Source organism: Hemiscyllium ocellatum, chromosome 42, assembly GCF_020745735.1.
Source record: "Hemiscyllium ocellatum isolate sHemOce1 chromosome 42, sHemOce1.pat.X.cur, whole genome shotgun sequence".
NCBI lineage: Eukaryota > Metazoa > Chordata > Chondrichthyes > Orectolobiformes > Hemiscylliidae > Hemiscyllium > Hemiscyllium ocellatum.
Window position 1 is genome coordinate 20445170 of NC_083442.1, and position 25152 is coordinate 20470321.

Here is a 25152-nt window from a genome sequence, read left to right on the forward strand (position 1 = left end):
TGGGGACAGTTTGGGAGATGGCGGGTGAGTCTGGGAGTTGGGGGTGTGGGAATTGGGGGGAGTTGACAAGGGAAATTCAGGCCGAAAACACATCAAAGTTAACTTTTCTCTGTTTCTCTCTCAATAAAGGGGTCGGCCTTGGTCTGATTGGCGCCGGGTTTCCATGGGAGACGATGACGCAGGCGGTTTTGGATTACCTCTCAGCTGGAATGCCTTGGGACAGTGCATTGAGAGACAGCTCTCGCTCTCATTGTTAAGCAGATTGGACAGAGAGAGAGGGCAGCTCGCTGTGTCTCGCCTATCTGCCCCCTCCTTCCATCCCTCACTCCCCACCCCTTCCTGCCCTCCCTCCTCTGGGGGGTGGGGGGCTTTTCCAGCTTTTTTTCCCCCCTCCCTCCTTCAGCGAAAAACACGTGAACGCGATTGAGCAGCGAGAAAATAAAGGCAGCACTTTCAGCTTGTCTCACTTTCACTGTGCACCCTCTCCATTCACTCCCAGCACCTTTACTTTTTTTTTCCTAGTATATTTTTTTTAAATAGAAGGAAGGACAACAATCCACTTTCTTTCCTTAGCCTCCCTTTCCTTTTTATTTCAAAGCTGCCACCCCCCCCCCCCCCCTTTTTTTCTTTGGTCTTGGCATCAAGGAGCTGAATTCTTCTGTTTCTGTAGGTAGTATAGAAATTACCAGCACCGTCCACCCCTGCCCCCTCCCCACCCCGCCCCCTCCTGCTCTCCCAGCACCAGCACCAGCACCGCCTGCCCGGAATAGGGGGAACACAACGGATTCAGTCTGCTCTCCAGTCATGAGCACAAAAAGTGATGAAGCCAACAACGGTGAAGAGGAGGTAAGGTTTGGGCTTGTCCAGAGGGGAGGGAAAGGGACACTACACTGCACTCTCTTTCTCCCACCCTTTCACCTGTCACATTCATCCTGCTTTTTCCTTACCCCCCTCCCCTGCTTTTAAAAACAAGTAACACTTTTTAAACAAAAGTTTTTATATGGGGGGGTTCTTATTCACACATTCTCATCCTGACTTTTAAGAAGTTTTTGCTGTGCAACTTTTTTTAAAAAATATCACCTGTTCATCTCATTTTTTAGTTGGTCACTCAGAAATCTACCTTGTTTTTAAAGTAATGTTTGGTTTCCTGTTTAATCGTATTTACTGGTTGTGGAGGGATGTGGCCTGTTTAAAGGGCACGTTCAGGAATGGAACAGTTGTCGTGTTCTTGCAGGTTTGCACTTTAGAAGTAAATCTCGCATTGTTTTTTATAAATTTAAGTTTTTTTTGTTTAAAAACTCCTCAGTTTTAAGACTGTTGGTGTCACCCTCTCTCCAGACTTAAACTTGCCTCTCTCTCCCTCTGCTGTTTAGTTTAATAAGGTCTTAAAGCGGGACTGTCCAGGGAAGTTCAGACCACAAGCCTTGTTAATAGACAGCGTCTCTTTTATAGAGAGCAAGACGTCGCTGGTCTTTTTTTCTCTCTCTCTGCAGTATTTTTTTTTTGTTTCCTCGGAGATTTGTCTGAAAAAACAACGGATGAGACCCCGAGGAGCTCGGCATCTTAAACACGCCAAGTTGTGAGCTTTACAGACGCTTAGAATTCCTGCCTTTAATTTTGGGGGACTTCCGAAATAGATTCCGGAGTCACAGAAACCGGGCCAAAAACTAACAGTCATTCCATTTTTAATGACTTTTTTTTTAGTTCTGAGAACTGGGGAAGAATACTTCAGTGTGGGAGAAGGGTTGAGAGTTCAGTAGGTCATCTGGTTTGAACTTGGAAGCAACTCTGTTGTTTTTATATTAAAAAAACCTCCTCTAGGATCAGTTCACTCCTAAAGTGTTCTGCAACTACTCGCCCGGTTTATTCTTGCAGTTTCTGATGTATTCAGACTGCAGTCGGTTCTCACTTTAACTCCGAGTCTGCCATCCCTCAAATGTCTATTTTTTTTTAAAAAGTCAGATTGATTCAAAGGTGTAATGCTACACCTCTGGGGCTGGTGGGATTTGAACCCAGGAAACTTCGAGCCTAGAGGTAGGGACTTTACTGTTGTGCCACAAGAACTGGTTTATCTCTTTTTTTTATTAAAAAGAATTCGGGGATACTTGTGGGGTCAGTGAGATTTGTCCCAGGACCTCCTAGCCCAGAGGTAGGGTAACCACTTCAAGACCTCATCTCACTTAAATTCCAAACTAATGTCTTGCCTGTGTGTATGGAGTGAGAAAGAGAAATGGTTACAGGCTGGAGTGTAAAATCCTCAATGTTCCAGTTTATCGAATGAAGCAGTACTGATGAAGATCAGTCTGCCCATTATGTCCACATTAGGAGAGTGCAATTATTCCTACTCTCCTGGGACGTGCCATTTATTTTGTCTCCCCTGTGTGATTAACTCCCTGTTAATTAATTTTCTCCCACCACAAGGTAATTTGCTATGCTAAAATACTCCTATATCCATTGGCTGTCTTTGGATTATCTTCATGTTCCCCATGGTTAAGTTTCCTCATGCCATTGAGGAAACCATTATTCCTCACTTGATCGAAATTCCTTTGTTCTCCAGTTGACACTGGCCTCAGTCTAACCTGCATCAGTTAACTAACTAAACTAGCCCAATTAGTTTGAGGCTGATCACAACTTGCCAGAGCAGTGACGAGCTGCTAATGTCCGTTGGAATTGATGGGAATTAAATGTAGATTGAAATCTTTAAACAACTTCCTCTTCCCTTGCTTTGAGGGGAGGGTGGAGGGGTGAGAGCCTTTCAGGATTGTTAGCAAGCAGTACAGTTCAGAGTTCTGGTTCATGTCAAGGGTTGTGTTAGAGAAGGTTTAAATCCAGCTCCTGAAGTCATGTGGCTGCTTTAAAAGCTGTGCTTGCTGTAGCCTCCTAGAGGAACACTGGTTCTAACTCTATTGCCACAACTTAATGACTCTGGTAATCTTGTGCAATTGTCTGGCCAAGAATCACCTGACTGTAGGCATTGAACAAACCTAGATCTCCTAACTTTACTCAACCATAGCTTAATCCTGACTTTTATAATAACTAAGGCAAATTTTTAACTGCAGCTATTGACAAGCAAACTTTGGTTTCCAGAATGTATGGAATGAGCAGGAGTAACTGGGCCATTCAACCCCTCAAACCCACTCTCTGCTATCCAAATAAAATTGGAGGGTGCTATGGTGACTGGTTAGCACTGCTACCTCTCGGCACCTGGGTTCGATTCTAGCCTTAGGTGACTGTCTGTCTGGGCATCTGCATGTTCTCCGTGTCCGCATGGTTTCTTCCAACATTGCAAAGATGTGCAGGTTAGGTGAATCGATCTTGCTAAATTGCTCAGTGTTCAGGGGTGTGTAGGTTAGGGGTAAATGTAGAGTAGTAGTCTGGGTGAGTTACTCTTGGGAGGATTGATATGGACTTGTTGGGTCAAATGGCCTGTTTCCACACTGTAGGGATTCCATGATCCTATGACTAGGAAAGGTCTAGAGGGATATGGACCAAATGCTGGCAGAAAGGACTAGATATATTTAGGATATCTGTTCTGCGTGGGCTGAACGGTCTGTTTCCGTCTGACTCTGTTTGTGGTCACCACTTTCCTGTCTGCAAACCCCTCCCTCACTAAAAATTTGGAGTTACTTGATGGTCAAAAAAAAAATGCTCTAACTTGGCTGGTTCTTCAATAGATCTGGGAGTAGAATTGCCTGTGGACAAATCCTCCTGGGACCTTGTGCATCTGAGAAGATTCCACAGGAATTTATAAACTCATGTAACTGCAGCTGCATTGTAACAGTGATATTGGACTGACAACTGATGGAATTTTGTTTCCGAGTTTGCCAGACCTGCGGTCCCTAGAGGGCCTCTATTGGTGACTCTACAGATGGGCCCTCTAACATGTGCACTTATTCCTCCACCCCCCCCACCCCACCTTCTCTGAAGGCCTCATAGAGCGAAGTTTAATGTTCCTAATCTGCAATACGTGCGGTGCTGTATGTTGTTAGCAAGCATCAACATATGTTTTTAAAAAGTGGGACTTCTAATGAAAAGTTGAGTTTAAAGGAAAAATACCGGAGAAACTCGACAACATTTGTGGCGAGATGGCCGCAGTTAACCGTTTTGAGTAGTCTTCTCTTCAGAACTCTGAATTACTCATGCCGATGAGAGTAGAAATAGAATGACGTGGATGTACTAGGGTGGACAAAGTCAGGAACCGCACGGCATTGGGTTACGGTCCCAACAGGCTTATTTGAAATCACCAAGCTTTTTGGAGCCTGACCAAGGAGCAGCGCTCCAAAAGCTTGTGATTTCAAATAAACCTGCTGGATTGTAATTTGGTGTCGTGTGACTTGAAACATGGCTCCAGGCTTCAGCTGTTTGCGGCATTGGGGATGACCATGTAGCGGAATGGATGAGACGTCCCTCAACTAGGACATCTATCCTTGTAGAAATCTTCTCCGGAGGGTTACGCATTGAGCGTATGGTGCTGAGAAAGCACAGCAGGTAAGGCAGCATCCGAGGAGCAGGAGAGTTGAAATTTTTTTGCATAATCCCTTAATCGGGAGTCAGCACACTCTCTCCTCTCCTCTCCAGCATCTGCAGTCCTCACGTTCTCCTAATGGCCCCATCATCCCACCACCTGCTCTTCATGGAAGAGCTTATGCCTGAAACGTCGACTCTCCTGCTCCTCGGATGCTGCCTGACCCGCTGTGCTTTTTCCACGCCATGTTCTCAACTCTGACCTCTAGCATCTACAGTCCTCCCTTTCTCTGGGGGTTAGTGGCCAAATGTAGGATTTATAGAGGAATTAAGTTATTATGTTGGACAATTAGGAAGGGAATAGTTTCCTGTTGGTAAGAGCAATTAAGGTGGGTTAAATATGCAGGAGGAAGTAAGAAAGAAATTACTGCACAGGTATATGGGGAAGGAGAGTAATACAAGCATTTTCTTTTTAATGCCAGAAGTTCAAGAATTTAGATCTTGGTGTAGGGGCACAGTTTCAAAATTTGCAGCTGTATATCACTTTAATGGCTTTGTGGAAATGATGTGACTCAGAAATAGTCAAGTAATCATGAATGAGGTGTTCAATAATGAAGGGAGGTGGCCATAATAATTGACGATAACATTGCAATGCTAAGAGGACAACACCAAGGGGTCAAGAACCGAATCTTTGAGAACTAAGGAACCAATTGCGTGCTGTCAATAGACCACCCGTTAGTGGGAAAAGATGTAGAGGGACAAACTTGCAAGGAAATGAGGGGTGAAAGTAATATAGGATTTTAATTGTCTAATAGTGGGTTGCCTGTACAGGGCTGGGTAAGTGTTTTCAGGAAACTTTTCTATGCGTTTCAACCTAACCAGAATGACTTTACGTCTAAACTTGGTGAATGAGTTGTGCTAGTGGATAATTTCTATAGGGAAACACTTCACAGAATCATAGAATCCTCCGTGTGAAAGCAAAACCTTCATCCCATTGAGTCCACACTGACTCTCCAAAGCATATCCCACCTGATCCCCACCCCCTTGTACTACAGCCCTGCATTTCCCATGGCTAATCACCTAACCGGCATGTCCCTGGACACTATGGGGCAATTTTGCACGTCCAATCCACCGAACGTGCACATCTTTGGACTGTGGAAGGAAACCCACACAGACACAGGAAGAAAGTGCAAACTCAACACGGACAGTCACCCAAGGGTGAAATCAAACCTGGGTCCCTGGCGCTGAGAGGCAGCAGTGCTAACCACTCTGTCACTGTGCTACCCATTATTGAGGGACAGTAATCATTAAGTGTTTTTTTTTGTTGACAATGGAAAAGGCTAAGGGGCAATCTTGAGTAAAAGTGATTAACTAGCTTTGTCAATGGCTGAATAAGTGATTTGATCTAATTTATGGGCGGCACAGTGGCTAGCACTGCTGCCTCACAGCGCCAGAGACCCGGGTTCAATTCCCACCTCAGGTGACTGACTGACTGTGTGGAGTTTGCACATTCTCCCCGTGTCTGCGTGGGTTTCCTCCGGGTGCTCCGGTTTCCTCCCACAGTCCAAAGATAGGGTGAATTGGCCATGCTAAATTGCCCATAGTGTTAGGTGAAGGGGGAAATGTAGGGGAATGGGTCTGGGTGGGTTGTGCTTTGGCAGGTTGGTGTGGACTTGTTGGGCCGAAGGGAGTGTTTGCACACTGTAAGTAATCTAATCTAAAACTTGACTGCAACTGACTTGCTTTAAATGAAGTGGTTCGATACAGAAAAGGTACATTCCTCGGGTGGGAAGGTAGGACAGATAAATTCGGAGTGCTGTGAATGATGGAAGAGATTAAGATTCAGACTAGATTCCGAACAGTTTGGAAACAGGCCCTTTGGCCCAGCAAGTCCAAACTGACCCTCTAAAGAGCAACCCACCCAGACCCGCTTCCCCATATTTACCCCTGATTAACGCACCTAACACTGGGCAATTTCAAATGGCATATCCACCTGACCTGTGTCTCACATTGTGGGAGGAAACCCACGCAGACACGGGGAGAATTGTGTGGAGCTTGCAGTCATCGGAGGTGGGAATTGAACCCAGGTCTCCGGTGCTGTGAGGAGTTTTTGACCAATGCAACCCTGAACTGGGCTGAATTTCAGAAGGTTCCAAACAGAATGGAGAAACTAAACGAGAAACAAAAGGCAGAGGGTGCAAAGAGATTAGCAGCTAACGTACAAGGTGCATTCAAGTGATTTCTATATGCATTGTAAAAGGGTGGTAAAAGAAAGATCGACATTTTGGGCAAATCCCTTCATCAGGAAGGGCTTTCCTGATGAAGGGCTTTGTGCCCGAAACATCGGTCTCACCACTCCTTGGATTCTGTCTGAACTGTTGTGTTCTTCCAGCACCACTAATCCAGAATCTGGTTTCCAGCAGCTGCAGTCATTGTTTTTACCTGGTAAAAGGAAAGAGTTGACTGATTTAAGGAACCAAAATGGGATTTATTCATGGAGGTATTGGCATAGAGAGTATTAAATGAACAACTACCATCTCAATCCTGGATAAAGATTGATGCAGTCAGGGTCAAGTCGATTGTGAATAGATTTTGGGCTCTTTTGAAGAGTTTAAAATTGATTTTTGAATAGTTTCTTTAGAATTGAACAGGATTGGATTGATCTGAGGGTGGATCTTGAAGAGGTGCTGACCATAACTTTGCTGTATCCCTCCACACTGATGTGGTGTCAGAGGACTGGGGAATGGCAAATGTCCTACTGTTTTGGATGAATGGTATAAAAATAGTCTGTGTTCAGTGTTTGGACACCTGCTCTGGACGTACATATTTAGATGTAGATTGTGCCGAACAATATAGTTTCAAAATGTAAGTGTGGTACAAAGCTGCTGAACTTCAATAGGTTGAGCAAACAAGTGACAGATTTAAGTTTAAAGCAATGTTTAATGCAACATGATTTTTCTTGAAAGGAAGAATGAGGGGAGATAATATTAATAAAGAAGGCAATTATGAAGGAAGTGTAGGAGGAGGGGTGCCTGGGTCTATGTACATAAATCATTAACCAGTCTCAGTCAGTCTTCAATGTAACATACTTGTAGCCTTTTATTGGGTTGCATGATGGCTCAGTGATTAGCACTGTTGCCTCTCAGCACCTGGGTCCCAGGTTTGATTCCAGCCTCCGGTGACTGTCTGTCTGGAGTTTGCACGTTCTTCCCATGTCTGCGTAGGTTTCCTCTGGGTGCTCAGGTTTCCTCCCACAGTCCAAAGATGTGTAGGTCAGGTGAATTGGCCATGCTAAATTGTCCATAGTGTTAGGTGCATTCGTCAGAGGAAACTAGTCTGGGTGGGTTACTCTTCGGAAGGTCAGTGTGGACTGATTTCCCACACTCTACAGAATCTAATCTAATAATGAAAACAAAATTTGTTAAACCTGTATTGAAGAATTGTGTACAGTGCAAAATGCCACACTTTAGGAAAAGTGTGAACCTATAGGAAGGGGTTTGGAAAAGATTCAAGAGAATGATTCCATTTAGTTTTGTGGAGAGACTTTATAGAGGTTTGAGATGTATGCATAGAGTTAATGGTAATTATTTATTCCTAAGGATGCGGGATTAAAGATGAGGGGGCACACTTTTAAGGGGAGATGAGAGACTTAAAAAAACATTTTTACATGGTAGTTCACACGGATTGAACTTCCTGAGAAAATGGTGTTAATGTGCGCACATCCAATGTTTAAAATGTATTTTGGATAAGATGAGTAGGAAAAGTCTGGAGGAATATCGGGCAGTTGGGGTTACTTTAGTTTGGAATGGAGGTTGGCATGGGCTAGTTAGATTGGAGAGTCTGTTTCCATGCTGTGTGACTGACTCTGACTCTTAAGTTGGAGTGATTTCCTTTTGGAGAAGATTGACAGGAGAGGCTCAAAATCGTGAAGGGCATTGGTGGGTAGAAGAGGAAGAGCTGTTTGATAGAAGGATCGCGAGGGAGCACATTGGGATGGCTTTTAGCAAAAGAAGCAATGGTGATACAACTGGTTCATGCTACAAGTGGGTAGGCTCTGGAATGTTCTGAGGGGGCAGATTCAATTGATGTGTTGAGGACGGGATTGGACAGTTACGAGGATCAATGTACAAGGTTGTTGGAAGAGATGGGTGGGATAGAGAGAGGTTGGTATCAACAGTATGGCGATGTGCTATTGGCACAGACCTGAGGGCCAAATGGCCAACTGTTACAACCACTCTTGGAATAGTGATACTTGGTGTCCCCGATGGTGATTCCCTCATGGGATTCGGTGAGCATTTCCACATGCACGCAGTGAGGCTCGTGTGTGATATGGTCTCCAGCTATGGGCCAGGTGGTCCTGAGTTCAAGTCCCACCTGTCCCAGTGGTGCCATAACATCTTCCAATAGGGTTAGAGGTCCAGTCATTTTGAAGAGTGTAATTATTTGCAGTGTCAGTGAGCTTTGGCAATGTTGGAAACCGTCACTAGCAACATAATTTCCCAGTGACTCAGGGTTGAAGTGACCTGTTAAGTATCATCTTTTTACGACTTAGCAAGATGATTGAAGTTGATAGCGGCGGGATGTGAAAGGAGCGAGCTTTTATTTTCCAGTGATTCTTTGTCCTCCCAGACGCCGGTCAAAGGAGGCAGTGGGGATCAGCCCTCTGACCTGGGATTTGAGGGAGTTTTGCAGCAGTCTGAATTCCTTTTGGGGTGCTGCAGAACCTAGAGGTTTCAATTCTCCCTGTCTGAGCAGGGAAGAGCTTTTGAATTCAGCCACGGGGGATAAAACCTTCCCTTTCCTATCGTTGGTACCTTGATTCCACTTCCTGCAATGGAATCCAAACCAACAGTTTGAAGGTTGGGGGCTCAAGGGGAAGGTTTTCTCCCTCGTAACTGTATTTTCAGCACCCCTTTACCCCACGCACCTAATTCTATTCCAAGTTGCTGCTTACTGTTGGAAACAGTGATTGCCCGAGAGTATTCTGCATCAGAAATGGTAAACCGTTCACGTGGCAATGGTTCCTGATGTTAACATCTGGGCGATGGGGGTTTGCAAGAATAAGCTAGCCCATAATGAAGTTCACCAGACCTGACTGGTAGCTACTTAAACACTACCTCCTTAAACCCCAACACAAGCACTCTTCTTGAACTTTTCCTATTTTATTTCCTCCTGTTCAAGCATTATTGTGGGCAGCACAGTGGCTCGTGGTTAGCACTGCTGTCTCTCAGTGCCAGGGACCCAGGTTTGATTCCTGCCTCAGGCAACTGTCTGTTTGAAGTTTGCATATTCTCCTCGTGTCTGTTTGGGTTGCCTCCAGGTGCCCCAGTTTCCTCCCATAGTCCAGAGATGTGCCAGTTAGGTGAATTGGTCATGTTAAAATTGCCCATAGTGTTCAGGCGTGTGTAGGTTAGGTGTATCAGTCTGGTCTGAATGCAGAGCAGTAAGGGATGGGTCTGTGTGGATTACTCTTTGGAGGGTCAGTGTGGCTTTGTTAGGCCGAAGGGTCTGTTTCCACACTGTAGGGATTCTATATCGCTAGCTAGAGAGTTAATGTGGGCTCTTGCTCTCCTATACATGCACACTCTCAAATAACCTCCCAGTGCCTGCTGATTAATACAAACGCAATTCTAACATCAGGCACGCTTCTGAGATGATGTGACCAGATTGGAGTGCCAAACTTCATTGCAACATCAACTATTTAACACCAGTTGCTTGTCCTCTGATGTAGAAGCTAATCAGGATTGTGAGGATGGTGGTGTTTGTGTGGGGAAAGTTTATTCAGCTTCCAGTTTCTCAGATGTTTTTCCCTGCAGGCTCTCTACACTTGGTTACTGGAAATATTTGCAAGTGTTCCAGTGTCCACACCTGTGACCAAACTATATGCGACTAACCCACTCTGTCTGTAGCATAATTGAAAGTTAATGAAATGCTGCACTGTAATGGAGTGAGTCCACTAACTATTTTGCCCATCTAGTCAAATGAGGCTAAATAACAAGTTTTTTTTTCTCTACCTTGCTTTTTGGCATACTTTGTTCTTGGCGTTTTAGGGTATTCATACTAAAGTAACTATAATCTAGCATTTCCCGTCAGCTCCAGTGCAAGCAAAGGACTGCAGCTGCTGGAAACCTGAAATAAACACCAGTGTTGCAGAAACTCGGCAAGGACTGGCAATGCCTGAGGAGAGAGGAACAGAGTTGATGTTTTCAGTCTGATAGGACCTTTTGGAATAAGTAATTTTGCAGAGCATTCATGAAACTTTTCCATGTCCCTTTTTAATGGATCACATTTTAATTTTTAAGGCAACTATCAATGGTGACAGATTAGAAAGCACTGTAGTTTACCCTGTCAGAGCCTGACTTTGTGTGTGTGTGTGTCCAGATGTTGATAGAACTTTCATTCTTAGCCAGGGACTCATGGGACAGTTGTCCCTTAGTCGTCATGCAGCTTGAAGTCCAGCGATTCCTTCGGAATTTGCTTTTGGGTTACAGCATTTAAAGACTTTTTTTTTCAGTTTACAACTGTCCAACTCCCTCTTAGCCAAATAAAATGGCAAAATTATGCTGCGTTGTTACAGCAACTTAACTGTGTCTTATTATGTTTCAGCTGTTCACTGGCGGAAGCTATTGTTCGAGTTAACAATACAACATTCTCGTTTAAACCACTGAAATATAACCTGGGTCAGCAAGGCCCTTAAAGCCTAGAATGGATGCCAAATACACTCGCCGTTTGTTATGTTAGACCTGTATATGTTTATTAGCAGGACACTGAGTAACTGTGGAAACCCAACGGTTAACAGCAGAATCTCTCTCTCTGGCCAGGAATTTAGCAATGATTGGAGTTTTACTGTCAGGGAGTTTTCACTTTCAAGAGGAGAGTGAAAGGGAGGATGGATACCATCACGGGGAGGTTGAGCTGAATGTTGCCAGTGATCCTGCCTCCATATAACTTGCACATTGTTTTTCTAGCTTAAAACTACCCTCCTGCCCGAGTCCCCTCATATTGAAAGTTAATCCTCCAAGCAATTTTAAATCCAGTCTGACTGACCAGCCAGTGTACGGTGCTTTTAATTGATTTTTAACTGACTTGAGATGTGATTATGCAACTCTGGAGTAAATTAGAATGTAAATCTGGGCCTCCTGGCTCAGATACAGGGACACTACCACTGTAGCCTGAGAATCCCAAAAATAGTTTTTGACTAACCCGATTTGGGTATGTGGTTGTTAACCTTTAACAGCTGGTCCAAAAAGGTTTTCCACTCAATTGTGGGTTTCACATCTTTCTCTCTCCTGTCACCCCTGCTGTTTTTAAAAATAAAACTATTGGGTTAAAGCTCTCCCCTTTGACTGATTTTTGGCATTTAATATCAAGTTCGAGAGCGTAACTTGTTTTTGTGCCTTCATTTGTACTGGCTTTGTCGTCTGCAGTGTCAGTACTAGTGAAGAAAAATACTTCCATTAATCAACGTTTTGGCCCATTCTTAACCTCTCCATCACTTTGTACAAGCTTGAATATCTTTTGAAGTATTCACATCAAGAGTTTCATTCTCTTCTTCAAAATGCCAATTGAGAAGTTGTAATCTCGCTTCGTCTCTGTATTCCCCTCAAACTCATCCAAACCTCGCATCCCTCATTCCATTCTGCGCCAACTCCCCTCGCTCCTGTGCGCTGGGACCTGGTGTGGTGACACCTCCATTCTAGAAAAGTTTACGGTTTCCAAATCCCTCATTGCCTCACCTGTTCTTATCTTTTTTTGTCCCCTTTTTTCTCCTCTTCTGTCTCTCTGCACTCCCCATTTGTTTTAAACATTCTTGCATATTTATTAGTCTGTTCTCAGTGGTTGTAGTTTTGGTGCCTGGAACCCAAGCTGTATTGTTCTGTCCCTGACCTTCTGTATTCTGTGACTTTATGAATCGAGTTTGTGGTCAGCTCTCCTGTGCTTGCTCAAGTCAGTTTATTATTTCTTACTCTTTCCTGTCAGTATCAATGTTTGGTGCCTTTTCTACATATTGCATTTTCAAAATGTCCCTCCTGAAGCTTCTGTTAATAAGCAGCTAGCTGGTTAACTTCCTCCATCGTAGCCAGATTCAGGTTAATACGTTAATTTGTTTTCCCCGATTAGACTTTCTAACAATTAGTCTTTGTCTAAATCGAAGTTCAATTCTGAATCAGTAAATTGCACAATGTCCTTGATTCACCTGACTACAGTAAGTTTCCACTTCAATAGCTAGATCGCGCTACAGAAAAGACCAGCGGAGATGTTCAGGGGACAGAAGGGTAATTTTTGAAGGGGAGTTCTGTTGCTGTAGAGCCAGCTGGCACTTTAGCCTAGTGCAACTATGCAGAAGTGGGTGCTGGAGATGGAGTCAAGATTAGAGTGGTGCTGGAAAAGTACAGCAGGCCAGGCAGCATTTGAGGAGCAGGGAAATCGATGTTTCTGGCAAAAGCCTTCATCTGTTTGTGTGGCAGCCGCTCTCCAGAGTGGAAGCTGAGTTCTTGTTTCGTGTACCAAGTGGTTAACCATCAAAAGGATGGTGGAGGTTCTGGATTCATGCAGCTTGTGCTCACAATGGGCCAAATGGCCTCATCCTGTATTGCTAATCGGCTACAATAGAATTCCAATGATGACTGTCCCTTTTTCTGTTGCCCAGAAATGCAATAAACCATTGAAGATTACAGACGGAAGACTGGTCTGTCTTTGTTTTTAAAATAAAACTGGCACTTAAGATCTTGATTTTGATGCTAGTGTTACCATAATGGGTAATGTTTTGGATCTTTTTTAAAGTCTTATCTACCAAACCTCCTTGTATAACTGAAATATCCATACATGGCTACATCTTATGTGCATGTAAACTTGGCTGGAATGGGGCTGTCTGCTTATCGAGCAGCGCAAGGCTGGTACAGATGATTCACAGGAGATTTAAGCTACACTGCCAAAAGTACTATTTTTGGATCAAACTTCCATAAATTGACATGCAAGTCTGAGCAGCTTTTTGGACTGTTGAGTTAATCTAAACACTCGTGCACTCAATGAAATAACATTTCTGTTTTGGGTGAAATCCACTATGGACTGGTGTCCCAGTGGCTGGCTGATTTGCGTTGGGGTTGTGGTGGATGTGCAGAGTGTACGACTGAGCTTTGCGGAAGTGTTTTGAAAGGAAACTATTCATTTCTGTGGTACCTTTTACAGTCTTGGTCTTAAAGTGTAGCAAGCATATTGTGAATTTTTAAAGGTGAATGTGGTTAACTGATTTTAAAGTGTTTTAAGGGTGGCTAGTTGAAGAAGGAGGTGTTAACAGAGACAAGGGAGTGTGTATATGCAGCAAATAGTGCTATAACTTCAATGGAAACAGTGCTCCCGATTAAATCTATACAGTGAGATCCTAAAGAAATAGATTCAGGCTTAGTTATAGATTAGATTACTTAGTGTGGAAACAGGCCCTTAGGCCCAACAAGTCCACACCGACCCGCTGAAGCACAACCCACCCAGCCCCCTACATTTACCCCTTCACCTAACACTACGGGCAATTTATCATGGCCAATTCACCTAACCTGCGCACTTTTTTTTGGACTGTGGGAGGAAACCGGAGGAAGCCCACGAGAATGTGCAAATCCGAGGGCAGCCTCTTCATTTGGCATCAGCCGAGAGGACCTTCAGAGAAGGTTCATAATGAATAAATGTACTTTGGAGACCAACTATCAGTACACCAGGTCGGGACTCGGGAATGCACCTTAGTCATACCAAGACTTGCCTGACTTTAATACTCCCAACTCCCTGCAATAAATTCCAGAATTCTGTTAGTGTTCCCAATTAGTTGCTGTAGCTGCACTGCTAACCTCCTGTAATTCAAGTCTTGATGGCATCTAGATGCACTCTATAATTATCTGTCGCCCCTCTCCATTTAAAGAATCTCCTTTTTCTCTTTTTTTACCAAAGTCAGCAACGTCTCTCATCCACACAGTGCACCATTTACAAAGCTGTTTTTCTTTCCCTACTTTCTTAAACCTGGGTGGCACAGTGGTTAGCACTGCTGCCTCACAGCGCCAGAGACCCAGGTTCAATTCCCACCTCAGGCGACTGACTGTGTGGAGTTTGCACGTTCTCCCAGTGTCTGCATGGGTTTCCTCCGGGTGCTGCGGTTTCCTCCCACAGTCACACAGATGTGCGGGTCAGGTGAATTGGCCATGCTAAATTGCCCATAGTGTGAGGTGAGGGGTAAATGTAGGGGTATGGGTGGGTTGCACTTCGGCAGGTCGGTGTGGACTTGTTGGGCCGAAGGGCCTGTTTCCACACTGTAAGTAATCTAATCTCTATTCCTTTTGCAGACTGTTTGCTCCGAACTTGCAAACTATTTTCCAACTAGACTTTTGTATCACCAGCAAATGTGTCCCCAGTAAAATTGGTTCCTTTACTTAAGGTTTAAGGGCAGATTGCAAACGCTTGAGACCCCTGTGCTGTATCCACTAGTTGGCTAACCATTCCAATTTTGCTTCCCCCTTGAATCTTGTTTCTAACATAGAGGTCTACAGCACTGAGAAAGGCCATTCAACTTTTAGAATCTACACCAGTCAAAAATGAGCAAGTTATATTCTAATCTCCTTTCTCTCCTATAGAGAAATATATATGCCTTGGCATCTCAGGTGTACACTTAAATACCACCACAATGACTGACTGCTTCTGCCTGTGCCCCATCCTTATAGGTAGTGATTCCCAACACCACCTGTCTGCGTGGGTTTCCTCCGGGAGCTCCGGTTTCCTCCCACAATCCAAAGATGTGCGGGTCAGGTGAATTGGCCATGGGAAATTGCCCGTAGTGTTAGGTGAAGGGATAAATGTAGGGGTATGGGTGGCTTGCGCTTTGGCGGGTCAGTGTGGACTTGTTGGGCCGAAGGGCCTGTTTCCACACTGTAAGTAATCTTAAAAAAAAACCCACCTAGGTCGGTGGGGGGGCTGGGGAGGAAAGTTCCTCAGTAAACCACTTCAATGAATGGCCATAAAAGGGAAAATGGGGTGATGTGTTAGACAAACTTATGGAAGTAAGCTTGCTCCAGTCATCTTGAAGGTTCAACTGCGTTGCGCCAACCATAACAATTATTTTCCAACTCCATCCGCATCTCGATAATGCGAATTTGCTGTAATGCGATTCACCAATTGAGGACCCGGTTTCTAAACCATGTTCTTTTGAAGCGCATGTTGGGTGTAACGCGATTACATCGCCAATATTTTTAAGTGGTGTTTCTAAAGCGTGATTTTTCTATAATGTGGGGTTCAATAAGAACACAACCATTCAGTTACAGAAGAAATGCCTGTACTGTACATAAATATTTACATAAAAAAACAACAGGAATTGTAGGATCCTTAAAGTTTTGAGTTACTCTGCTTGTGTAAAGCATGAGCTATTGGTCTGTAGACTGTTATTCAGCCCAGCTAGTTCAGTCATTGCCAAGACAGTATGAATCCCTAGAATATTCTGCTTCGTTTGGTCATGTGTTGTGATTGTGGAGGTCAAGAAAATTTATGCCTGTAATCATTTTTCAAGCAGTTCTTTTAATCCACCTGTTCGGATGAGTTGAGATACAGGTTGGTGGCACAGTGGTTAGCACTGCTGCCTCAGCAACCAGGGTCCCAGGTTCGATTCCAGCCTCTATCGACTCTCTCTGGAGTTTGTACATTCTCCCCGTGTCTGCGTGGGTTTCCTCCGGGTGCTCTGGTTTCCTCCCACAGTCCAAAGATGTGCAAGTCAGGGTGAATTGGCCATGCTAAATTGTCCCTAGTGTTAGGTTCATCAGTCAGAGTGAAATGGGTCTGGGTGGGTTACTCTTCGGAGGGTTGATGTGGATTAGTTGGGTCAAAGAGCCTGTTTCCACACTGTAGGGAATCTAATCATCTCTGGAGCAGTTGGGACTTGAACCCAGGCCTCCTGGCTCAGAGTAGGGGCACTACTGAGCCACAACAGCCCTTGTATTTATTCTTCTGTTCTGCAGAATTATTAATTCCTAGGCCTGTTTTAGATAGTGAATCCTATGTAATAATTTGACGGAACTTAGTATGTTTGCCTAAAGTCATGTCTTTATGGGTATGAGTTGGTTGTCCACATGCTTCACTTTGCTATGACTTCCATACTGCAACATCTGGCACTGTTCTGGACACACACTCTTCTATTGTGCTGCTGGTGGACCAGGTGCTGACTAAAACTGATGGGAGTTTCAAACAGAAGTGCTTTAGTTGTTCAGCTAATTCGGTTGACTTGATCCTTTCCCAGGATAAGGAGTCTTTCATGTGAATCTGGCTAAATTTGGTCATTAAGGCAATATTTTAATCTGTACATAAAATAGTTTGTGGAGCTGAATTCAAATGGCAATTAGCTTGTGGGGAAAAAAGCATTCAACCCTGTGCCTCAAAAGCTAATTTTTCTAATCTTATCAGTCAACAGCTGTAGACATTCTTGTCATTGAGATTAAAGGAGTCTGAAGCTTCTAATGTCTGATTTTGTGCGCTATATAATTGGCCTAGAAATAACACATGGTTTTCTACAGAAATGAGAGACTAAGTTAAATCACATCTAATATAATTATACCTGAAATGTCTGAGCCGCAACCACCGCCCCCCCCCCCCCCCCCCCCCCCCCCCCCCCACCGCCTCATTATCTGTACTGAAGTTTATTTAAGTAGACCTCTACAATTTGTACCAAATCATGATTTTATTTGAATGGTGAATCTTTAATGTTATGAAAATCTAGGATGAGCTTTAATGCCTGCACTTAGAAATTTTGTTTTTACTGTCACCTATAGCAATGAAAAGTGGACAAAGTCGCTGTATGTCTCTCTGGCTCTGTGACTCTGGCGACCTCTTGATTACAAAACCAGAATAAAAAAGGAACAGCAGAAATAAACGAGTTCAAAAGGAATGAGAATCATCTGGATTTTGTCATCATTAATTCCATTGTCACTGCAGCTACTTTGGCGAAAGTGGGTACTGCAGATGCTGGAGATCAGAGTCCAGGTTAGAGTGGTGCTGGAAAAGCACAGCAGGTCGGGCAGCATCTGAGGAGCATCTGAAAATCAATGTTTCAGAATGATTCCTGATGAAGGGCTTTTGTCCGAAACATCGATTTTCCTGCTGCCTGACCTGTTTCCAGCACCGCTCTAATCTTGGCTCTGATGCAGCTACTTAAACTGATCATTCCAATTACTGGATGGAATGATTCTGATAACCTCTTAACATTTGGCTGCGATTCTTTTCTTTTATCAGGTTATTCTTGTTACCAGCAGGTGTGGAAGGAGCATTGGCTCCCCTCAATGTAAACCTCGGTGGCAACAAATCTTTTAACACTCTGCTACAGTTCTTCAATTAAAACAAAGTTGACTTGATCAAAGGGAAGGAAGCAGTTTCGAGCTTTTGATGAGTGAAAGAAAGGAATCTTTTTATGATGTATCAAACCAGAGAAAAGAATAAACTGTGACTTTAAAAATGGGTAATAAGTTTACAAAGTGCTTGCAGGGTAGCGAGGAAGGGGGAAGGTGTCTAGCACAAACGAGAAGGTCAAAGCAGAAATAGTTTCAAATCTTGGAGTCCTTGTGAGAATGAAACCTGTCTGCCACTGTTTAAGCTGTTACTTTGCTTCCTGAATCTTGATTCGGAGGTGCCAATATTGGACTGGGATGAGCAAAGTTTAAAAATTGCAACACCAGGTTATAGTCCAACAGGTGTATTTGGAAGCAACAGCTTTCGGAGCACCTTCAGGTGGTTGAAGGAACAACTCTGAAAGCTAGTGCTTCCAAATAAACCTATTGGACTATAACCTGGTGTTGCAATTTTTAACTTGCTAAATCTTGAGTTGTTGTTGAATATTTGCTTTCCCAAATTGCCTTTTCGTGTGAAAGCAAAATACTCTGGCCGCTAGAAATCCAAGGAAACGTTCCCTTTTTGTAATTGTTCAATTGCTTTTTTCAAGAGGTGAAACGTAGAAAGAAGGTGCGAGTCTTTCAGATTTTATTCATATTTGTTAACCCCCCCCTTCTCTTTTTTTTTGCTGTCAAGCAAGCTATTGAAATATGCTCCATTTCTGCATTCCTGACTCCAGCTCCATTGCTTGCAGAACAGCCATTTTGGAAATATTACCTTTCACCCTCAAAATGCAACTTTATTGTGCAAGTGTGATTCCTGAATAGATGTACATTTCATGATGGTAACAGTTTGTCTCATTGTCCTTGGGTGAAATGATAATTTCAGTGTTGCCAGTTTAGAATGTTCGGAGTTCCCTGCACTAGTCTTGTGGCCAGGTAAACTCAGCTTTTTAACATTTTTTTTAACAAAATCACTTGGTCCAAGAGGGTCTTCAGTATTAAAATCAATTTTGTGGGAGTTTTTGATAGTTCATACCATTTATTGTAATAGCCTGAGTTGGTCTACTTGAGAATTTGACTTTTCTTGTAACTGGACAGGCTGATATAGCAATTTTCCTTCTCTTTTCTCCCCCGCCCCTCCTCGTGATTACTTGCTAATCCAATTCTAAGCTGGTCTCCCTCAGGAGAAAGTGAGGACTGCAGATACTGGAGACCAGAGCTGAAAATGTGTTGCTGGAAAAGCGCAGCAGGTCAGGCAGCATCCAAGGAACAGGAGATTCGACATTTCGGGCATAAGCCCTTCAGGAAGAAGGGCTTATGCCAGAAATGTCGAATCTCCTATTCCTTGGATGCTGCCTGACCTGCGCTTTTCCAGCAACACATTTTCAGCTCTGGTCTCCCTCATGCAAATAACTCTATCCCATTTTTAAGCTAGCTTCGAATAACTTTCCAGCGGGACCTGTTTAGTAATGTTCGTGATCCCCTGAGGACGTTTTGCATCAATCGCCTTTCTCGTTTGCTGTGAGCGAGCTGAAGCAAATGCATATTCTAACTGCCAACCAAGCTGAAATCACCTGATTTCGGAACAGTAAACTGGGATTAATGGATGCACAAGCTGATTACTGGACAAATGTGATCTTGGTGTGGTGCAATGGTAGTTTAATTGCCTCATGTGACGTTTGATACAAAATGGACCTCAGATTTCCTGGTTAAAATGTATATTTTAAGCATTGTGAAATATCTTGGGTATTACCAAAAGGAGGTATTTTTGCATTCTACCCATAAATATCCTCTTGGCTGTGAATAACTTGTTGGGCTGAAGGGCCTGTTTCCATACTGTAGGGAATCTAATCTAAACTTTTTTAAAAAAAATTCATTCCATTCAGTATTACAGAGAGGCAGTGATATGGTGATAATGTCACTCTACTAGTAACTCCAGAGGCACTGGTTCAAATTCAATGAATCTAGAAGTTTAAACACTAGACTGCTGACCATGAAACAATTCGGCAAAAGTGAGGACTGCAGATGTTAGGGGTTAGAGTGGAGTGTGGTGCTGGAAAAGCACGGCAGGTCAGGCAGCAGAGGAGCAGGAAAATCGACATTTTGGGAAAAAGCCCTTCATCAGGAAATTCTGAAGGGCTTTTGTCGGAAATGTTGGTTGTTCTTTTTCTGCTCAGATGCTACCTGACCTGTGGTTTTCCAGCACCGCATTCTCAACTGATTATCATGAAACAATTGTCGACTTGTCATTTAAAAACCCATTTGGTTACTGTCTGTTTTCCTAAAGGAGAAATCTGCAATTTTTAGTTGGCCTGGCCGACATGTGACTTTAGATGCACAATGTCGTCGACTCTTAACTGACTTCTTACAATGGACTGGCTGGTATATCATTTATCAAGCCACTACAAAGCTGTGAAGGGAATGAAAGTGGACCACTCCGTATTTACCTCCCTCCCCAACAAGCACAATGGGTGTACTTACCCACAATAGACTGCAGTATTTTCAGAAAGTTGCTCGTGGCCACATTAAATGATAAAATGCTGGTCTACTCAGTCATGTCTACATGCAATAAACTAATTAGAATACTGTATCAAACCCTTGAGTTAAATGATCAATAACTTCTTGGAAGTACTCAACTTAAATGTTGCCAGAATAAAACCTTTTCTCTTGAACTCGATGGAAACAAACCTGAAGAAAATGTCGTTGTAGCATGGGAAGAAGGTGCTGATTGGCTGGGGCATCATTGGCATGACCGTGCAACAAGAACAGTTAACTATCGGTCTTAATTCTCATATCTAGTGGGTAGCTTCGGATTGGTCAGGGTGTTGCCATGGTGCAGCAGAAATTGACTGTCTTTTATTGCATCTTTTTCATACAGATAGGCTATGTATGTACAAAGTTTTTGCCTACTCAACAGGGCTGTGAATATGCAGCTTCTAGCACATAGTAATACATCATAGTGGGCCTGGCTGGTGGTGTTAAATTGATTTCCAGGGTAGCCATTGGCACAGTCTGGATTGATTAGCAAATGCTTCCCAGTAGCAGAATCACGGCTAAAGTTGGATATATGAATTGAGGCTTGATACTGGGTGTTTAAGCTCAATCAGTTTTGCTGTGCATGGCCAATGCGTTGGTTGCTAGGATACATCCAGTGAGTGACAATTTGATCAGGATATCCATTTATCATGCAGGATCGTTTTGAAATGCACCATTTTGTGTGTATCAAACTTGGACTGAGCAGATTGCTAGGATCCTTTTTCTCACTTGTCGCAAATAACTGTTTATATTTTTTGTGCATCCCCATGGCAACACTCTGATCAATCAGAATCTACTCCGTTTGGTTGACGGCTAACTGTATTGGTGCATCACTGTGTCAGTGACGATTCAACCAATCAGCACTCTCTTTGCCATGCAGGTTCAAATCGTGTCTGTTTGCATCTTCGTCCCTTCAACTTTTAGCAATGTTTAAGGTCAACAATAATTTAGTTGTAAAACTTAACCTGTATTAAGTACTTGATTAAAATCGAGATGCACGTTTTCATAGGACTCCTCACATTGCTGAGTAGTGAAAAGTTGGTTTTAATGGTGCATGCCATTCTGTTCATGAATTTGTTTGAAGATTGTGTTTCAAGGTGGTCAACTGACAAGTGAGGGCTTGAATGGGTTGTGACGCTTATTGAGCTGGAAGCGATTGGGCGTGAGTAGCTTTGACTAAACATCGCAATAAATTCAAATATCGTAAACTTTTAAAACAGTTGGGAGAATGGACCAATAAATGTTCTCGGCCTTTTTAAGGGTGCACAAGTTAGGGGCTAGAGAAATTAATGGCAAAGATGTCCATTTGAAGGTTAATGATCGGGGATTAAAATTCTCTCCATGTGCAGACAGGCCAAGGTCCCTCTAAGATTTTGGTTTGTCAATAGTGCTGTTAATTCGAACACTCCTAGCTGTAGGTGAAAGTACTAGATTAAGAGCTTTGGAATACTGACTTACTGAAACTATTCTTGTTACCAAAGTGAAAATTAAGATGTAGATAGGCAACTTGGCATGTGGCTGGCTGAAATTAATGGATGTTCTGAAGCTGTTTTGGACAAAGACTACTCAAGACAGTAAATCAACATTTTATTTTGTAGATAACTGTTTCCTATTACTCTGAAACTAACTCACCAGGCTCTTGAGCAGGAAGATATTTCAGGCTTATGAGTTGGCTTTGTATGTACAGGCAATCCCTGGATTGCGAATAGGTTCCGTACTGGAGGTTTACAAGTTGATTTGTTAGTGTATCTGGACACCTTGCTGGACAAAATAAAGGAGCAATTCTTGAGTACAGGAAATGTCAGATCTTTGTGTTGATGTTAAAGTACGGGCAGTGTTTACCAGTAAGTGTCCAAACATTCAATTTATGAACGTTGTTGGGGGGGGCTCCTGTAGTTAGGACTGACTTGCACAAACTGGAATGAAAGCATTGTTAGAAACTGAACAAGTCTGACTGCATCTGCTGGGGGAGGCAATGTTCCAAACCTGATGTGACACTGTGGAACTCCAGCGTTTTTTTTGTTTCTGATTTTTCAGCATCCACCATATTTCATTTGTATGAACTAGACCCTAGTTCGCCTGAAGGCAGCCAGCAATTTCTCTAGATTGAAGCTAGCACGGTGACCATTCCTTTTGCTGCTGCCTTGAGGAAGACAGCAGGATTTGGGCCTGTGCATCTGCTCTCACCTCCCCTTGTAGAGGGAAGAACCAGATGCCCTTCAGTGACATAATTCTACTTCTGCCTTGAAGGTGGCTGGTTGGGTGAGTTAAATACTAGAATCTGTGTGCATTGTCTCCAGACAGTGGAAATAAGTAACTGTCAAAACATCACCCAATGCTTGTTGTCCAAATAAGGGCATGATTGTAGCAAAGTCACAGCCTGGCAATGTATCTAGAGAATATTAAGTATGCATAACTTGATGTGATCCAATTGGGCATTCAAGATGTCTAGTCTAATGGAAATGTTACATAATCCATTTTTTAAATAGAGAAGTAATCTCAGATGTTTAAACCTTGTGTTAAGCTGGATTGTCTCTACTTTTTTTTCCACCCTTAGATTTGTATCGTGTTTATCAAATGAAGACGTTTGTTTATTGTGTACTAAGTTGGCATATTGTTTCCACTCCCTGTAACCTTGTCATGTTTACCATCTCCTGCTCAAAGTCATGACTGATTAGAAACGGGTCCCTTGCTAGCCCCTCTGAATTTTGCCACCTTGTGACCCAGAGAGCTGTGCTCATTGTCTTTCTCCTGCCTTAATCAACTTTTGAGTCAAATTGAGGGGTGAATGACATAAGCAATATGACATTGCCCCTCCTTTGCCAACTGGAGGTGGCTGACTTGGCACATGGTTTAAAAACAGCCAGGTGAACCCACGTTGCAATATGGTGTGAATGCTGACTCTGTGGTGGATTGTCTGCAGTCCCAGCAGTGACCACTGTCTTGCCAGTGGTGCTAGAGACCTGGCAGCTCTCTTCAGGCAGTCCACCCTGTTAGATGGGGATGATCTATAATTGTCGCTTGCCATAACAGCCAAGAGTGTTGGTGCAAGGAAGTGTAACAAAAATAAAATTTATAGTGCAAAGTCTGAATTGGCTTTGAATGGGATAGTATAACGTTTCAATAGTTGGTGAGTTGACATGGTAAGGAGAACTGAAGGGAAGATCCAACTCCTGAATTTAAAAAAAAAATTGCTTAGGTAGATATTTAGCATATAAAACTTGTGAAAGTGTGACCTGGAACCTTAATTCCATTAATAATGTTGTCATATTTGTTTTGAACTATTTAAGTTTTGTTTTGGAGTTGGCTTGTCCGGGGGTGGGGAGGGGAAGCAAACCCATAATTTTTAAAATTAACAATTCTGCCTCCAAGAAAGTCAGACTGGTTTGAGGGTGTTTTCACTTTTGCGGACAATAGATGCACATCCTGTTCCAACCCTGGAAAAATTATTGCTAGCCAATTGTTGACTGGTCGTCCCTTAACCAATCAGAGGCAACCTGGTTGGCTTTAAATGACACTTGAGGTTTGGCAGTTACTGTCAGTCATCTAACTAGTAAAAGCTTTGCTCTGAACAGTGCACCAATCAGTCAGCTTCCCAGCTGATTAGTACTGTCCCCTCACATGTTAACAATCTCCCTATGCATTGGTATTCTTGTGAATTGTCCTGATGGGCAAAGATGAAGAAATTAAGTTTTTTTTTCTTTTGGCAATACTACTCGTTTTTTTTTCCCTGATGTTGTGTGGATGGTATAATAGTCCAGAAATGTGTTTTCAATAAAAGGGAAAATAATGGCGCCGTTGATTTATGCTGTGCATTTTTAATGCTGCCCACCCTAATATGTCCATTCTCGATGAGAGCTTGGGGGGGAGGGGGTGGAGAGCAAAGGGTTAGTTTGAGGGAAGGATTGTGTGGTGTTCTGGATGTTCCAGCTATAGTTGCCCTCTGGTGAATCAGATGGTGAACAACACAGAAACAGATCCTTCGGTCCAACTCGTCTATGCTGACCAGATTCCCAATCTAAACTGGTCCCACTTGCCAGCACTTGGTCCATATTCCTCCAAACCCTTCCTATTGATGTACCCATCCAGATGCCTCTTGCAGTTGTACCAGTCTCCACCACTTCTCTGGCAGCTCATTCCATACACTCTCCACCCTCTGTGGAAAAAGTTGCACCTTGGGTCTCTTTTTATATCTTTCCCATATCATCCTAAACCTATGCCCTTTAGTTCTGTACTCCTACACACCAGGGAAGAGACTTTGTCTATTTACTCTATCCATACTCTTCATGATTTTATGAACCTTTAACCCCTCAACGCTCCAGGGAAAATAGTCCCAGCCTATTCAGCCTCTCCCTATAGCTCAAATCCTCCAACCCTGGCAACACCCTTGTAAACCTTTTCTGAATCCTTTCACATTTCACAACATCCTTCCGCGAGGAAGGAGACCAGAATTGCGCGCACTATTCCATCAGTGGCCTAACCAATGTCCTGTACACTCTGCAACGTAACCTCCCAACTCCTATACTCAATACTCTGACCAATAAAGGAAAGCTTACCAAACGCCGCCTTCACTATCCTATCTACCTGCAACTCTACTTCCAAGGAGCTATGAACCTGCACTCCAAAGTCTTTGTTCAGCAACACTCCCGAGGACCTTAGCAGGACTTGTACACTTAATGGTAAGATTTGTGTTTTCAAAAAGCAGCACCTTTCATTTATCTAAATTAAATTCCACTCTGTCATTCCTCAGCCCATTTGCCCATCGGATCAACATCCTGTTGTAATCTGAGATAACCTTTGCTGTCCA

At 43.3% G+C, this 25152-nt stretch overlaps 1 protein-coding gene across 1 annotated transcript in view; it reads left to right on the top strand.

The window, feature by feature from the left end:
* Positions 1-214: 214 nt before the first annotated feature.
* Positions 215-25152, top strand: part of LOC132834808 (RNA-binding protein with multiple splicing 2) — a 113174-nt gene continuing 88236 nt past the window's right edge. The window contains exon 1 of the mRNA XM_060853856.1: positions 215-846. Within this exon, the coding sequence (XP_060709839.1) occupies positions 805-846 (42 nt within the window). The 5' untranslated portion in view covers positions 215-804. The remainder of the gene's footprint in view (positions 847-25152) is intronic.